The following is a 19,388-nucleotide window of genomic DNA, read 5'->3' on the forward strand; positions in this document are numbered from 1 at the left end:
AAATTATACATATTGATATTTATTTAAAAAGTTCTATAAAAAATTATTTATTTAAAAAGTATTTTTTAGAACTATTTAAAAGTTAATGATGTGTTAAATAAAATCTAAACAACTCATTTAAAAAATTAAAATTAAAAACGCTATTTTTTTCTCTCCAAAGCCAGATACTTATCTCTTTTTTTTTATAAAACCTAATATTTTTAGCTGAATTTAATCTAAAGATGATTATTTTAAAAAAATCAAAAACAAGTTAAGACAGTTTAGTGAGCATATATTAACATATGTATTCCTTGTGATGGCCAAATCGCATTGCACTTACACATGTATCAAAAGTAGCAAAGAATTTTTGTGTGTTTTGTGTGAAAAACATGGCAAGAGTGCATAAGTGTCTCACATTATGACAATTTGAGATATGAGAAAATCAAAACACTCACACACAATCATAAATGTTTGATGGGACTATCACCTTCGAGGTACATCCTATAACTCTCACATCTCCTAAAAACATGATTGCAACCATATTTAAAAGCAATTTGATTAATTTGCTTTTATTTTTCTTTGCATATTTTCTTTTTGAACATATCATGCATGGGCATATATAGAGAGAGAAGAAATACTCAATTACGTAAGCCAAAAACATCACAATTTTACTATACCGAAGCACACAGATGTTATACATGATTGGCAAGCTTTAGTGGTGAGATGGTTATTTATGCCTTTCTCTTAAGATTTTCTAGTCCTTCTCGTCAAAAAGGGTGATATGAGTGTTAAGTATACGAGATTACTTAATCGTACTTATCACAAACACGAGCCACAAAGCTCACTTGCTTAGTTGTGCATTAAAATGCTCATCTAAGCTACAAGAGATACAAAGTTTAGAAACTTTGTTTCAATGGTCATCCAAGGTACACAAATATCAATATACACAAACACACACTGTTTTTGTCTTTTTCAAATTTTTTTCAAAATTTTTTTATTAAAAAACAAATAAAACAAAAACTGAAAACAAAAATAAACAAAAACAAGCAAACAACTATAAAGCATAAAAACTTGATGCAAATGCATGAAAGCATGATTCCAAAAACAAATAATAAATCAAGCAAGAAAATCCAACTTTAGATAGAAAGAATTAAAGCAGAGGACAAACAATTAAGTCTTAGAATCCTTTATCACCCACACAAGTCTTTGGCCGTGAAGATGAAAAGGCACGTGTCCTAGTATGACTACTAAAAGACATAAAGGAATTAGAATTCCCCTAAAATTGAGTTAAAAATTTAAAACTTTTAATAACTCACCAAGAATAGGCACTACAACAAAATGTATTTTTAGCGACGAAAATTAGTGAGAAAATATTTTTCGTCACTAAAAATACAGCTTTAGTGATGAAATATGAATTTCGTCACTAATAATGAAAAAAATTATAACATTTAGCGACGAAAAATAAATTTCGTCGCTATTGTGATCTGAAAAATGGGCGCCAGTGGAGGGAAACTTTGGCGCGAGTTTAATTAATCTATAGTGACGTAATATTTCGGCGCTAAAAGTTGAAATTTTTAATGACGAAATATTTTGTCACTATAAGTATTGCTGTGGATAGTATTAGTGACAAAAATCCTTTCGTCGCTATAAATGAGAATTAGCGACGAAAAATATTCATCACTAAAAATAATAATAGTTTTGCACTTATATATTTTTAGTGATGAAATCACAATTCGTCACTAAAAGTATGATTTAGCGACGAAATATGAATTTCGTCTCTAAAAATCTTAACAAAGCCCGGTCTTTAGTGACAAAACTAAAATTCGTCGCTAAAAACTTAAAAGCCTAATTTCAATACCCAACTAAACAACAAAACATTTCAATACCCAAGAGCCATTTCGGTCAAAAACCAAAAGGTGTTTAAATACTGCCAATGCACTTTAAGGTAGAAGTTTAAGGATTTGGGTATATATGTACTTAACATAAAAGTTTAAAATTGATGCATAATAGGTGTAATTTGACCTTTCCATCTTGATTGAAAGGTACTGTGAGATTTGGTTACAGTCTGAAATTTATCTAGATAAATTAAAAGTTATAGATTTAGGTAATATACATATACCCCCACATGGGTGTTCATTGTCATATATGATTAAGAGCTTTTATTAAATTGATTCCATCTTGCTTGGGCGATATGCATGTTGAAATTTTTTTAATGTTTGAGCTGTACTGACTGCTTTCTTTTCTTTCTCTTTTTTTTCATTTTACAAGAAATGTCTTTCTAATAGGAACCTTTTGTAAGTCAAATTAATGCTTCATACTTTAGGAATGGACATGGTGACATAAATGAATTGTTTTTGGAGTTTATCTCTCTATGCACTTTGTTGATATTATTAGTATTGTTGGCTATATGGGTTTGGTGGATAGGAGACCCATCAATTGAATTTTCTTTGTATGTAGTTTGTAAAGGCTTTTGATGAATGCCCATTGGTGACATAATCTGAGGGCTTTTTTTTTATAGTATTGGTGACAAGGTTTTTGGTTGAATGTGATGACAAGGTTAATGATTGTTTGGGTTGCTGTGGGGGAATAGAAAGAGGCTTAGATCTGTGAAAGTCAAAGACCAAAGCTTAGTCAACAAATCAGACTTGTACACTTAGCTTAATCATAGTAAGTAAACTCTGTTTAAATACTTATAAAACATGTTTATGATTAGTTTTGTGGTGGGTTGTTGTGTTGATATGGATTATCATATGTAAAGTTCATAACAATTGTCTTAAATGTTGTGTGCTTGTCTAAGTAGCAATTGTTTTGTACTTATCTTGAATTTGATATGGATATTGATGTGGTCAGTTGTTGTGTTGAGTTAGTAGTAATTGTATTCAAATTTAGCACTTGTGAATTGCTTGATATGGATAATGGTGTAGACTATGATATGTAAAGTTAGTAGTAATTGTTATTGAGATGTTTTGTACTTATCTTGAACTTGATATGAATATTGATGTGGTCATTTGTTGTGTTGAGTTAGTAGCAATTATTTTCAAATTTTGCACTTGTGAATTGCTTGATATGGATAATGGTGAATTTTGATGTTAAGTTAGTAGCAATTGTACTTATCTTTTATGTCAATACATAGTTTCAAAAAATGCCCAAAAAGGTCAAATACACTCATAATATACCGAGGTATGAGATGGCAAGATTGGATAGAATGAGGCAAAACCAAGAGATAATTGATGATTTGAGATTGAAACACATCTCAACTTCTCTAAAGGAATCTGCTCAGTCCAATTGTGCAAAAGGGAAAAGAAGTAGAGCTAGTGTTGTCAACTAATTGTATTATATTACACATGAAAATCTATATTTGCTTTCTACAACTTATACATTAGGAGTTATAATTTTAATTTATTGGTGTGGCTACTCTTAATGCATTGTTAGAAATGTTTCTTATAACATAGCTAACGTTTTTATTTTACGATTTTAATGTAGTATTATTTTTATATTTGTGCAGATTTCTTATTGGTGGCTTTTAGGAGATTTACTTTTGGCATTACTTGAAGACATATGAGGACATCTTCCGTTAGTTCTAATTATATTATGCTACCCTTTTTGTATTGTTATAAAACATCTTAAGTTATTGTATGTATTGCAAAAAATTATTGTATGAAAGGAGTTTGAATTGGATATTTGTTTTATTTTTTACTTGTGGAATCTATGGATCTTTTTCTATAAATGTATTGTTGAAATAAATGTGTTATTCAAATGTGAGATTTTAATAATGTAATGGCAAGTTATAGATTAATATCAAAGCCATGAAAAAAATAAAAACAGAAAATAAGTTTTAGCGACGAATTTTTTTGTCACAAATATAGCAACAAAAAATTGTTTTAGTGATGAAATATTTCGTCGCTAAATGTAGCAAAATTTTGTAAGAAATAGTTTTAGTGACAAAAATTTTATTCGCTATGTGCTTGGATTTTCTTAAAAATAGTTTTAGTGACAAACTTTTTCGTCACTATATGTACCCAAACATAGTTTTAGTGACGAAATTATTCGTCACTGAATATGATTTAATAAACTAAAGTGTTTTTAGTGATGAAATATTTTCGTCACTAAATAGTGTTTTTAGCAAGGAAAACATTTAGTGACGAAACGTTTTCGTCGCTAAAAGTTTTTTTTTTAAATTAAATCGGACTTTTAGTGACGAAATTTTTCGTTGCTAGGATTTTTAGTGACGGGGTTTTAGTGACGAAATGAGTTTCGTCACTAAAAATCCAATTTTGTCACTAAAGGTCCTTAATGACGAAAAACTGGACTTTTAGTGACGAATTTTTTGTCGCTGAAAATACATTTTGTTGTAGTGAGGTACAGAGCCTTTAGACAAGAATGAGACCTATTGGACACTCACTTATAAGGAAACAACTTGAAACATTAGGGCAAGTGTGACCAGAACCACCACAATGGTGACAAACATGAGTAGTTTTAAAGCCACTCTGCTTCTTAGAAAGAGATCTAACCTTAGAGGTTGACAACTTAGGACAATTTGGCCTAATATGACCAACAATATGACAATAATGACAAATGGGGATAAATTCGAAAATTTTATTCAACCTAGGAGGAGTTTTAGACATAAGTTTAGAAAGTTCAGCGTTAACATCAGAGTATTAACCTTTGTCTATCATAGCAATATTAGCATTCAACTCTTCATTATTCCTTTTAAATGAAGGAATATAAAAAATCTTTTTTCTTTTGAGTTAGGCTCAACAACAAGTTTGGCACTAGTTAATTTTTCAACTTCGGTTTCAGATTTAACTAGTTGCTCTTCCAAACTCTTAATTTTGTCCACCTAAGATGAAATTTGATTTTTAAATTTCTCATTCAAATTATTAGCTTCATCCAATTTTGCAATCAATACATCTCTTTCAAGTTTGACATTTTTAAAATTAGCTTTTAATTTTGTAGAACATTATAAAGCTTGCAATAGGCATCTTGAATATCATCATCATCATTCAACACAAGATCATGCAAATCAAAACAATCAAGAGTTTCCATGACAACGGGGGTCAATGGATCACACAGCAAAGATTAAAACCTAATCAGAGTGTGCCTGCTCTGATACCACTTGTTGGGTTAAAAATGTATTGACCCCCTTGAAAATTAATTAATTAATTATTCAAGCTAATTAATTAAGTCAATTTAACATGCAATAGTGTGGTAGCACAAACAAATCACCAACTAAGTTAAATGCAGCAGAAAAAAAAAAATTGACACAGGTGATTTGTTTACGAATGGGGAAAACCACCAAGGCAAAACCCCACCGGGTGAATTTAAGGTCACCACTCCAAAAATTCACTATTATCAAAACAAGCGGTTAAAAGTAAAAGGAATCTCAATACCTAATACCAACCTACAGTTGAACCCTTACCCCAATACCCAAATGGACTTGTATTGTAGCGGCAATCTCTCCTTTCAAAGCACGAAGCCCAGTACATGACTAACTAATGATGCACGGATCCCAGTACGTAACTAATTCCTTTGCATGAATCCCAGTTCGTGACTCACTCACCAACTTGAAGAAGATGTTGGCTGCAAAGTTGTTTAGTTCATCAGCATGAAGATCAAAAAGCTTCTTAGTCACAAAACCTTTGGCGCAAGAATGCAGTAGCTTCTACAGAGAGAATGATGAACTAGGGCAATTTTTGTCTTCGGTCACACAATGCATGAAGGGATGCTCTCATTCCTTATGTGGCGGGCCTTAAAATAATCCTTATATATGTCTAGGGTTGTGAGAAAATAAACCCTACGCAAATACTCAAGGATATGCATGTAATCAAATCTAGAAATTCTGATTTCGCAATTCTCAACAGATACAGCTTCTGTCGAGCTTCAACATTAACCCTCGATAGATAGGCTTCTGTCAAGACATCTGTCGAGTTTTAATGAACGGTACTTCTTCACTTATTTCTTGAACAGACTTGCACGACTTTAACACTTGACTTGAACAACATGTTTCTTGAAGTCTTAAACCATTCTAGATCTACTCAATTACAAGTAAAGTGTGTTTTGTGAAAAGATTAGCCAATTACATCAATAATGTCCCTTACACACACACACACACAGATATATATATATATATATATATATTTCAAAAATTTCTAGGCAGTAAATCTTCTGATTCTTTAATTTTTTTGGTCTTTCAAAAATTTTAATATTTGAAACCAATTGGTAGATTTTTCGCAAGATATTGCATGTTCAAGTAATGACTTCTTTATCAAATCCTAACAAAAATTGAAGTGAAACAAGAAAAATTCATGAAATTGTATAGTTCCATAATCAATTTAAGATTTTATATCATTATTCTAGTTTACCACACAAACAAGTAGATTGTCGTGCAAAGCACTTGTTTGTGACTAGTTTTAATATATAGTTATTAACATATTATTGTAGACCATGAAATAAAGGAAGGAACATATTATATATGGATGTAGAAGATTGAAAATAAAGACGGTTTTTGTCGTATTGGCTACCTTGACTCATCTAAACTAAAGAGACAACTGTAAGAAAGAGACACCAATATCTCGTGATTTCATATTTGGAGTAGAATCTCAACGTTGTCGTAGGCAAAGAACTGAATATTCTCTCTTTCGAATCCTTAAAGTATTCACGGTGGACAGCGCGTGTACGCCATGACTTGCATTTACTTTATTTCCTTTTTCTAATAAATATAAAGTATGCTCGCATTCAATTTTTCTCCTTGGATTCTTTCTAAGGTTTTCTTAATTAAATGATCAAGTTGTTTGGAATGCTATCAATTTTGCAGAAAAGTTACAAATTAGTCATCACACCTTTCATGATTATTGTTACAATAAAGGTGGATTCAATTTAATACTTTGGCATTATCATATCACATCAATTTGTAACCAAAAAAAAAAAAAGCTATAATTAATGAATCTAGCATTACTCATTTTAAGCATCCATTAACACATACAGCAAATGTTCATGTTAATGGATATTCTTAAGGTAATTTTTTTTATTTTTTTTTACAAAATAGAAATTCTACTCTAGCCTAATATAAGTGTATATGTGTGTGAAACCTCCTCTTGGAGACTTGAACTCCAGCCCTTACCCCCATACCCCACAAGCACTTATACTTATGGAGTGATCATCGCACTGGGGATGCACGACGAGGGCAATTATTAATAAACTATAATAGAAAAGTTTTAACACCACAATTAAAAAAAAAAAAGTGTTATATCCACAACATTTTTCACAACACTTTCATAACAAAAGTGTAAATGCGTAAAACTATAGTAGTTGTAAGTGCACAATTGTACCCGGACCCAAAAACGAATGCTGGGCTCAAGCCCAATAAGCCTTATACAATAAAATTTGTAAAGTATGAGTTTGAAATCTAGGTTCGGGATCTTGGAAGTTCGACTAACAGGTTGGAATGTTACAATCTGTGCAAATGATGAATGAATATAACAAATAGATTTCCTCGGACGTAAGCCGAGGATGGTTTGTATAAATATTCTCTTTCTTGGTCCAAGTTTACAATCCTTAGTTCCTGTTTTTGTTTAGCAAAAAAGTGCAGATCCCCCTTTCCCTTTTCTCTTGCCTCCTTATATGCTTCTTCTATACTAGCTCCTCCACATGTCATACAAATCTTCCCCTTAGATACTTGTCCCATCCGCCACCTTCTTAAAGTCTTCAAACCATAGCCAGAAAGCTGAATTCTACTGTTCAGTGGTCATTTCCCCATTAATGCGGCCAGGAATGTATATGCAGGATCTTTAATGTGGAAGTAGCAGCATTTTCCTTAGATATTTATCTCACATCCTTGCATCTTAGAGGGTGCTTGGATCACCCTCTTACCCATCAGTTTTTCCAAGATTCTGCCCTTAACCTTCTTGGCGAATCCCAGGGTCTTCGGCGGACCTGTCCGAGGAGACATTCATCCTCGGACAACTCCTCAGACCTCTGCAGTATAGGCTGACTCGTAGGCTTAGGAGCCCAATGACAGAAACAAATTGGTACCAATTGATCAAACCCAAAGCCCATTTGTTTATTTAATAACTCTTACCCCCCACAGTAGTAGTAACATTTTTTTTTTGGTTTGTTCAATTTGCACTATTCACTAGCCTTCTTTTTCTTTTCAGTAGTATCGTCTAGTCAACTCTTTTTTATTTTTTATTTTTTATTTTTATATAGAGCTGTTAATTAACATAACAAATTGTCACAATATTTTCACAATTGTTGAGCTATTAATTCCTTATAGATCAAAATAAAATATCATACTGGAACTGACCACGACTAAAAATAAAGGTATTGTGAAAAAAGAAGTGCTACATCCACAACATATCTCACAACACTTTCATAACAAATTATAGGTGGCAAATTATTGTTGGTTCTTATTTAAACTTACCAATGAAATTACTTTTTTACCCACTAATAACAACTCGTAACAACCAACTATTTATAATTTGTTGTGAAAATGTTGTAGACATAATATTTTTCTTGTGAAAATATTAAGACATCTTCTTGATATCATAATATATTCACAAATATTGAAGTATCAATTTTTTAAGACATCTTTATAAATATATCAATTTTTTACAAGTCAAAATAAAATATAACAAAATTATAAAGGCATTTTTTTTAAATGATGTACCAATCTATTGAGCCAAAATTCACTCTTTCACATACAGTTTTCATATATAGGCTGACTTTTTGTATTTTTTTTAATTGTATTTTTATCTTTACGCATCATTTTAAGTAAAAACACATAGTTTTACACATAAAAAATAAAAAACTTAGGATAAAAAAACTTTTCATCCTTTATGTTTAGGATAGTTCACAATTCCTCCTTAAATTTAAGAATCAAGAAATTTTTATCTTAATATTTTTGAAAATAGCAAATTTGTCTTCTTTTTTTTTCTTTTTTTTTTGAGGAGACCATATTGTTATTCTCTTAGTTAAACCTTAATGAAAATTTATGATTCATAAAATATTATATTGTATAATGTCTAAAATACCCCCACTAAATTTTAACGTCCCAAAAATTGTTTTCACATACTTTGAGTTTTAGATGATGGTATAAAGTGTTTTATTTATTACACAAATCATTGATTTTTAGGTTTAAATATTCGTAACTCATAATTTATCTAACGGAAAATTTGATAACACGTCTTTTTTTATCTTTTTAAAAAAATTATTTTCTTACCTAAAGACCTAAAGACATCTTTTTTTTTTAATTTTATTTTAAGATTATGAAACACGTTTGGAGCTTGTAGGGCAAGTTCATGTTATGTCGGAGATATCTTGATCTCTTACATCAATATTTCTCCTTTATAGAATTTCCTACCAACTTAGGACCAAATCTTGAATCATTTGTAGGAGACAAGAAGGTAAACCGATAGTGTTTCTACTGAGCTGTTACTCACCTGATGTTTGGGAAGTAAACTGTAATTTTCCCAAACATCAAAGCCTGAATCAAACTAGAAATATTTCAAAGTCAACACTGCCCTCAAAAACAGAAAACAATTTTTTAACGCAAATGCGGCAACCCATTTTATCACCATCCAGAATCAAAATGACAATCAGAAGCCAACCTTCTCATACACTTATCTTTTGGATGATAGATGTACTGGAAAAATGACAAAACTTATATACAATTTCTTAGATATAGTATATTAAAATTTTCAATTATATTCCAACATGTCTATATTGATCAATACACAGTATACATTAATATAAGTGTGTTTGGATATAGACGCGTTTAAATATAGACATGTATTGATCAATATAGACATGTTAAAATATAATTGAAAATCTTTATATAATAGAGTTAAATACTGTACTAATTTTTGCCCTTGGAAAAGTAAATTTAAATCCTTCTAGAGTCTAGACCACCTGAGTAGCCCCAGTGAATAGCTTGGGGTGCAATGTTTCATCCGAATAATTGCCATGCTTAGTAGCATCATACTTCTCTCCATCACCCCACAATGCATATGCTTCCTCACCATGAGCTGCATCATCCCCTATAAGTAATAAATCATCGGGCATACGCAAAGGGATCACCAATTTTATCACAAGGCAGATGATAGTTGTGACAACAAGGTTCCATCCAATGATGAACAAGCCACCTACAATCTGTTTGCCAACTTGTATTCCTCCGCTTCCTCCATAGACTCCTCCCCTAGAGTTTGTAACCGGCAGAAAGAGGTTGCATAGTTCAGGCTCAGCAAAGAGACCAGTAAGAATTCCACCAAGTAATCCAGCCACAGCATGGGTGTGGAACACACCTAGTGTGTCATCAACCATTTGAAGTAGTTTTGACTTCTTGTGTACTATCATCATAGTGAACCATGGAACACTTCCTGACAAAATTCCCATCACTATAGCTGCCCATCCTTGAACAAGACCTATGATTAATTGAAGATAATTCAAGTAAGTATAATTGCATGATGTACCCCCTCATTGATAATTGAGTAATCATAAGTAAATTACTATGGTTAATTTGAACATCATGTGTTTGAAGGACCTATATATTTGACATTTTATGCATAAGTTGTGATTAATTGCTTTTGCCAAAACGATGCAACGCATGTAAGATAATAATAAAAGCATCCTCATTATTTGTTGACTTTTTCCCCTAAAAATGTAGCATTACATAGATGAATTAAATGAAAATCATGTAATGTGGTGTTAGTTGATTCACTTGACTAATAAAGTTTATTGTTGTCAATTGTATATTCCTGCTTACATTGACTGAAGTGAGGTTTAAACTTCAACGTAAGGGAGAAACTATCTCCATAATAATAATAATAATAATAAGAGAGAACTTAATTAAGCCAACTGATATCATGCCAATATTCCATAAGCTGGCAAGAATTCTAGACATTTCCCAAAATTAATTTAAACTCGTATTTTACTCAGAAGAATCATGAAATATAATAACAGTATCCTATTTCATTTTGAATAGAAATAATTTTTGAGTATAACGTGTACAAGAGGATTATGTAATAGAAATAGTTTTTAAAGTCTACATGTACAAGAGGATTATGTAAGACACAAACATGAAAATTTGTATTTAGAAATGGACAAAGTTTAACTACAAAATTAAGTTACAATCTTACTCAATAAAATAAATAGTACAACATATTTTGAAAATCTAATCGTTGATTTGCATATTTTTTACGCTCTTAATACATATGTCAAATTGTATGTCAATCAGATATTATTTACTATATAATCTATAAGCTTATATTTTATACATAATTTTAAACTACAAAAACTTGCAATTTAAATAATTTATTGATAACATAGCTATTGATCTTTAATTTTCTAGAAATTTTGCAAGTATTGAAAATATAAGAAGAAGATGTAATCCAATAGTGGATTTATCAAATTTTACCTCCAATAAAAAGATATTGAATAAAGTTGACTACAACCAATTTTGTAGCGTAAGACTACAACCAATTTTGTAGGTAAGTTTTATCCTATAGAAATATGAAAAATATTATGCAAAAATATATTTTATTAGTCCATGATTTAGCATGAAGTGGACTTTAGCCATGCTGGTTCTGAAAGGTAGTACTTTTCTTTAGGACTTTAATAGTTTTTCTGTTAAAAATTGATGGATAGGTTTTGCACTCGCAGTGAACATATATACATGAAAAATGAAAGAAAAGAAAGATAATTTACTCAAGTTAAGGCTCAAAATGAACTAACATGCAGCTTGCATGTGCTAAGAAGGCACACTATGTGAAAGAAAATCATATGAAGGAGAAATTGATACGTTAGGTGTATATAAATGATTTCCAACAAATATACATATACACACACACACACACATATATATATATATATATATTGTTAACGTGTATAGTGTTTTGGGCTTTAGGCCCAACTAGATTACTTATATAGTACACACATTCTTGTACTATACTCTTACTTATACTGCACTCATATACCTTCTATATAAAGGCACTCATGTATATTCTTTCACGATAATATAATACAATTATTCAGTATTTCTCACATATATAATTCAATGTAGAAAATAATTATTTATAGAATCTTTCAAGTACATAATAAAATATCAATGTTCGATGCCCTAGAGTATAAGTTAAGATATATTTTATTTTATATTATAGTATTTGTGTTGTTCTTAAAATATATATATATATATATATATATATATATATATATATATGTATATATATATATAGAGTTAATAAAGAAAAAAATTGACTTCAAACCAATTTTGAGTTATCATCTTCCTATCAATTATGTGATGATTGAAGATATCATTCTCGTATGTTATTAGTTATATAATTTTTTAATGAATTATGTGATGTATTTAAATAATACATATGAATAATCTTATAAATCATTGTCACGTAAATAATTAGAAATTAATTAAGATAGTTGATAATATCACCTGCACCGGGTGTAATGCAAACAAGGCCAGTGATCATGCCCTGGACGGCTCCAATGACTGAGGGTTTCTTGAAGAAAATGACGTCTAGCGATGTCCACATCAGGAGGCTAGTAGCAGCACAAATGTTGGTGTTTAGAACAGCCATGGAAGAATCTATATTGGCTGCATATGGATCTCCACCATTGAATCCTGCCCATCCCATCCACAGTAACCCTGCTCCTGCCAATGTCAACAATACATTGTTTGGAGGAAATCTCTCTCTGTCTCTTTTCAATCTTGGTCCCACCTGCATCATCATTGAAAAAATCAGTCTTAAGGTAGTAAGGGTATAACTAATTAATTTCATACCAAAATTCACAACGGTTGAGAGTGGTAGTTTGTAATTAATCTATATGATGGTTCGCGCACATGAAAGTAATATGTTATTAATCACAATCAGGTAGTTCAATAAATTGTGAGAAAAGTTGTGAAATTTTGTTGTGTGCATAACATTGTTGTCATTAAATTAAAATTGTCACCCACTCACCATGCATCTTGATTCCTTCACGCCTTCAAATTCCTAATATTTATTTACGTGTATATATGTCTTATTATATATTACAAGTCAAACACATGACGATCAAGGGGATGGATATTCAAAACCAAATGGAAATTCTATCCAAAGAGCAACTTTCATCAATTAATATAATACAAGATTCATTGAAAATAATTAATCATATACTAATAATGTTCCATTGTACTATGTACTAAGTCAAGGGTGAACTAAAACATTTAATCGCAAAGCAACCGGAATTATTAATATTGAACAAGTAAACAGCAAAAAGATTGTAATACTCCCACAACACTTGCTTTTTCAACCAAGAAAATTAAAAACTCTCTCTCTCTCTCTCTCTCTCTCTCAGAGCTTATTGAAGTTTCTAAAAAATTGCAAAAAAATCTACTCTTGTAAGAATTGAATTAGTCAAGCTCATACCGAAAAAACAAGTCTAGCTTATGAAGTAGTAATTAATCTACCAAAGAAAGTATAGCACATCAATGTTCATAATAATTTTATAATTATAAATTCATCTTTCTTGCTTTAAAACAAAATTTAATTCATCTTTCAATTGATTTTTAAATTTAAGAAGTGGGTGGACAAGAAAACCCTACCAGCCGACAAAGACCTGCTTAAGTAATAGTTGATGCGTATACAAATGACATATTGGTATGCATTAATAATGTCTCAATTGAAGTGGCAAAACGTTGACCTCATTTTTTATCACCTTAAGTTTTTGAAAAATGAGTACAAAATAAAGCCCGTTTGGTAGCAGTAATAACTAGTTTTGATTTTCAAAATAAGATAAAACCTGTAGTTGAAATTTTTTTTTTTTTTTGAAAGAGAGTTTTAAACTATAGCATTTGTTTCTGATGATAGATTTTCTATTATCAGACCAAGACACTAGTCAGTTTTGGTGTAGGGAGGATTAAATTTCAAATCTCTTATTTAACTATCAGAAACTTTACTACTTGAGTTAATTGGAACCCACTTTTAATATGTATTTTGTTTGAGTACTCATAATGCAAACAAATATGTTTGATACTCTGTTTTCAAAAAGAGTAAATAGTGAAAGAATTAGAAACTCTAATTAATTCAATTAGTAAATTTCTTTATCTTTAAATAAGAATTTAAGTTTGAATTCAGTTTATACCAAAAATTAATTAATATCTTGATATAATAATAAGTAATAGTTATAAATTAATATCTTTATATATATATATATATAGAGAGAGAGAGAGAGAGAGAGAGAGAGCTGACCCAGTAAGCAGCGGTGAATCCACCAATCCCAGAAGAAAGATGAATGACATAACCACCAGAATAGTCCATAACACCCCAATGGAACAAGAACCCACCACCCCACAAACTGAATGCTCCAACAGTGTAAGAGAAAGTAAGCCAAAGTGGCACAAACATCATCCATGCCTTAATATTCATCCTCCCCAACAAAGATCCAGCTAAAAGTATCAAAGTGATTGCAGCAAACACACATTGAAACCACACCATCGTTGCCATGGGGTAGTATGGCTGAGCCATAGCCGTCTCTAACCCACCAGTACTATTATGTTGCGCAGTTTCGGGTAGTGTAGCCCAGTTCAAAAGGAACTTTTGGCCTAAAGCTGGTCCAGCTTTGCCCCAGAAGGGAAGAAGCTTATCACCAAAGGACATCTTGTATGCCCATGTAACCCAACAAATTACCACAGCTGCAAAAGCATATAAAGCCATGAAAGCTGAGTTTACAGCCCATTTTTTCTTGACAATACTACCATAGAGTATGACAAGCCCTGGCACACTTTGTAGACCAACCAGTGTGGCTGATATCATTTGCCATGCGTTGTCTCCTTTGTTCAACCAATCTGGCACTGCTAGAGATGTGCCGGATTGGTAAGCTATTGGTATTGGTGGAGTACCCATGTCTAGCTGTGGTTCTCTAGCTACAACCAAAGCAAGCAAAGCCAACCAAACTCTCTCTCTCTGTTTGAATGTTGTGTGTAAAGGAGTTGCAAAGAAAAACTGTAGAGAGAGAGAGGAGTTATAAAGAAAGAAGACTAGCGTGAGCTTTTAAAAGTCAAGATTATGGTATAGAGTACTATAGACTATAGATTTTGACATTTCAACAATGGACTTAGCTCTAGTACTTTAGTGCACTGGACACTTTGATGGTGACACGTTGCAATGAGGCATGGATCAACCTTTGCCTTTGATTAATTAACTAATTATTAAGATAAATGTTAATAATAAGTTTAATAATAATATAATGTTTGTTTGTAATTCAATAAATATTTTTTAGTGTTTCTAATGATAACGTCCATATTCAAATATCTTGTCTTCCATTATTGTAACAATTGAATTATTAAAAAAAATAACATTTTGATTTATATATATATTCCTCCATCTTCTAATAATTGAATTATTGAAAAAAAATTATGTCAATGGATGCGATGAATCTGAAAATTTGATAAATTAATGTTGTGATAACATTGCTCAAATATTAAATTATACTTATCGATATTTATTTAAAAAGTTCTATAAAAAATTATTTATTTAAAAGTATTTTTTTAGAACTATTTAAAAGTTAATGATGTTAAATAAAATCTAAACAACTGGTTTGATAATCAACAATTGGGGGTATTGGATCTGAACCCATGAATTATTGAAAAAAAAAATTATGTCAATGGATGCGATGAATCTGAAAAATTGATAAATTAATGTTGTGATAACATTACTCAAATGTTAAAATTATACTTATTGATATTTATTTAAAAAGTTTTATATATATATATATATATATATATATATATATATATATATATATTCCTCCATCTTCTAATAATTGAATTATTGAAAAAAAAATTATGTCAATGGATGCGATGAATCTGAAAAATTGATAAATTAATGTTGTGATAACATTGCTCAAATATTAAATTATACTTATTGATATTTATTTAAAAAGTTCTATAAAAAATTATTTATTTAAAAGTATTTTTTAGAACTATTTAAAAGTTAATGATGTTAAATAAAATCTAAACAACTGGTTTGATAATCAACAATTGGGGGTATTGGATCTGAACCCATGAATTATTGAAAAAAAAAATTATGTCAATGGATGCGATGAATCTGAAAAATTGATAAATTAATGTTGTGATAACATTACTCAAATGTTAAAATTATACTTATTGATATTTATTTAAAAAGTTTTATAAAAAATTATTTATTTAAAAGTATTTTTTAGAACTATTTAAAAGTTAATGATGTGTTAAATAAAATCTAAACAACTCGTTTAATAATAGACAATTGGGGACATTGGATCTGAACCCAGATGATCTCTTTTTGTGTGCTTTTATGATTGTAATTTGCAAATGGTTCATTTTAATATATAGTTATTAACATATTATTGTAGACCATGAAATAAGGGAAGGAACATATTATATATGGATGTAGAAGATTGAAATTAAAGACGGTCTTTGTCGTATTGGCTAGCTTGACTCATCTAAGCTAAAGGGACACCTGTAAGTAAGAAAGAGACACCAATATCTCGTGATTTCATATTTGGAGTAGAATCTCAACTCATATGCAAAGAACTGAATATTCTCTCTTTCGAATCCTTCAACTATTCACGGTGGACATAGCGTGTAGGCCATGACTTGCATATACTTTATTTCCCTTTTTTTCTAATAAATATAAAGTATACTCGCATTCAATTTTTCTCCTTGGATTCTTTCCAAGGTTTTCTTAATTAAATGATCAAGTTGTTTGGAATGCTATGAATTTTGCGGAGAAGTTACAAATTAGTCATCACATCTTTCATGATTATTGTTACTGGGATCAATAGATCCCATACATTAATACTTGGCATTATCACATTATCACATTAATTTGTAACCCAAAAAAAAAAAAAACTATAATTAATGCATCTAGCATTACTCATGCATCCATTAATACATATTGCAAGAGTCATGCTAAAAGATGTCCTTAAGGCAATTGTTAATAAATCACAATAGAAAAGTTATGACACCACTTTTATGATAAATATAAAAAGATGTCAACAATATTCATTATTTTATCATTCTCCCAATAAATTTTTTTTAAAAATAGTTCTTAAACCAATCTCCTAAGGGCATTAGTTAACATTCTCTCTCTCTCTCTCTCTCTCTCTCTCTCTCTCTCTCTATATATATATATATATATATATATATATATATATATATATATATATATATATATCTCGCATGTGCTAAGTTATAGATATCCATCTGTCACATGGGGGTCAATGCATTGCTTTAAACTTAAAGCATATGTTTTAGCAGTTCTAGAAAATTTGTTTTATACAGATCATTATCATATAATATATCATTAGTACAATTTAGCAAAAAATATATATATCATTAGTACAAATTAACCAGTAACTTTTTTGTGATATATAAAAAATAATATTGACCATTCACGAACCGTGAGCTGTTATCTCTTTCCTCATGTATATATATATGATGTAAAGTAAATAAAAGAATCACCTTCATTAATTTTATTTATTTCTATGAAATAAATTAATTGACATTTTCTTTGATGGAGGTTCTAAGTGTCCATAAGGGTGTGTCACGTGTGTGCATTCAACCTAATAACCTGAGAAATATGATCCAATCCAACCCAATCCATTGTTTCAAGTTAGTTTTCATAAATTGATAGGTTAATTGTAATTTTAAATAATTTTTTTATTTACTATTTTTAAGTTTCAATTGAGTTTTACGTTGATAAAATTTTCAATCCAAGTATCATGACCTAACATTCCTAACCTATGCTATTAATAGTTTAAACATATATGTATTTTAAATTTATTAGTTTGATTTATTTTTGAATTTGAGAATTTGTTTATATTTTTTTAGTTTGATTTATCATGGTATTTTGAGACTTAGCTTTGAAGAAATAGCCAAAACTAAGATTGGCAAAAGCTAAAGTTGTATTATATATGGGCATTAAGATTGGCTAGAGAGATTGGAATTTGAACCTATATGTGTTGAGAGCGACTCCAAAGTTTTTGTTGATACTCTTGTATCCCCTTGTCAAGATATCCCCTGGAGAATAAAATGCATCTATTATGATTTATCTACTTTGCTATCACAATTCCTAAAATGCTCTGTTTCTTGGGTTCTTAGAGCGGCGAATGGTCTAAGGACAATGGGGAACCTCAAAAGGTTGTCTTTCAAGCTTCTATCAAGGGAATTAACTAAGGATGCCCTTAAAGAAACTTTTTATGAAAATAATAATAATAATGTTTTGACAGCTTTTTTTATTTTCCATAAAAGTGGTGTCAAAACTTTCCTAAAATTGATTATTAACTATTGCCCTAAGGGCACTCGTTAGCATGACCCATTAACTAAACCCTTTTTTATTACTAAATACCATAAAATGCCAATTAGGAGCAATTTGAAGTATATTATCTTTCTGGTATTTTTTTCACCTCTACATCATTAATGTGATGGGGTCAAAAACCCTTAGAGCATTCCCATCAAAGATTTTAAAAAATTTAGCATATACCATATCAAAAACCAACTTTATAACATATAACACATCACTTTACAATATTCCTTACATCAAAACTTCTATTTTTTATCACTTCATTTAAATGTTCTTTCTTTGTCATTTTTTATTCATTTTCTGTTCTTACTCTATGTCTCTCTCTCCTCTGTGTCTCTCGTTCTCAACCCAACGCTACCGGCCACCATATCCACCCACCATCGCTGCCACCAGCCAAATCCACCACAAACAACAACAAACAAGGAAAAAAAAAAAAAAAACCTCCACATCCACCCATAGCACAACCACCATATCCATCCACTATTGCCACCACCAGCCAGATCCACCACAATCACAAACAACTGGGAAAAAAAAAAAAAACCCTCCACATCCAAAGCCACAAAATCAACCCAGACCCACAAATCAACTTTACACCCAAACTTCTCAACCTTCAACCACTACCTCTCCCTCACGCACCTCACTGGCGAGATCAATAGCCGCACCACCATCCACCCACCACATCCTCTCCCTCAACCACAGTTGTCTACCTTGAGCAAAGCCAAAATCTTGGACACGTCTTCACCCATCAACCTCTTCTTCAAGCTGAAGTCATCACAATACATTCGATTCCAAAACCAAACCCCAAACCGTCCGTGCTGTTTCGGTCTCGAAATGATGTCATCCTCATCTGCGTTTCGTCGAGGATTTTCGAAACGCGGAGGTGGACTTGCAGCGTCTGTCGTTGGAGAGCTTCGATTCGCAATGGAGGTGGTAGTCTAGAAGGTGAAAACAAGAGCATATGGTGGAGAGAGAGGAAAGCAGGGTTTGAGAAGGAGAAAGAGAAAGAAAGAGGGGGAGAAGAAAGGCACGGCACATGAGAGAGTTGGAGAAAGAAAAAGAAAACATATATATTAAAAAACTCTA

At 30.9% G+C, this 19,388-nt stretch overlaps 1 protein-coding gene across 1 annotated transcript; it reads right to left on the reverse strand.

The window, feature by feature from the left end:
- Nucleotides 1–9,545: 9,545 nt before the first annotated feature.
- Nucleotides 9,546–14,935, reverse strand: LOC142631952 (ammonium transporter 3 member 2-like). Its single transcript, XM_075806325.1, has 3 exons — nt 14,214–14,935; nt 12,419–12,704; nt 9,546–10,397 (listed from the first exon to the last, which is right to left on the reverse strand). The coding sequence occupies exons 1-3, from the start codon at nt 14,865–14,867 to the stop codon at nt 9,877–9,879; spliced, it is 1,461 nt and encodes a 486-aa protein (XP_075662440.1). The 5' UTR covers nt 14,868–14,935; the 3' UTR covers nt 9,546–9,876.
- Nucleotides 14,936–19,388: the final 4,453 nt, after the last annotated feature.

The sequence above is a fragment of the Castanea sativa genome, chromosome 4, assembly GCF_040712315.1.
Source record: "Castanea sativa cultivar Marrone di Chiusa Pesio chromosome 4, ASM4071231v1".
Taxonomy (NCBI): Eukaryota; Viridiplantae; Streptophyta; class Magnoliopsida; order Fagales; family Fagaceae; genus Castanea; species Castanea sativa.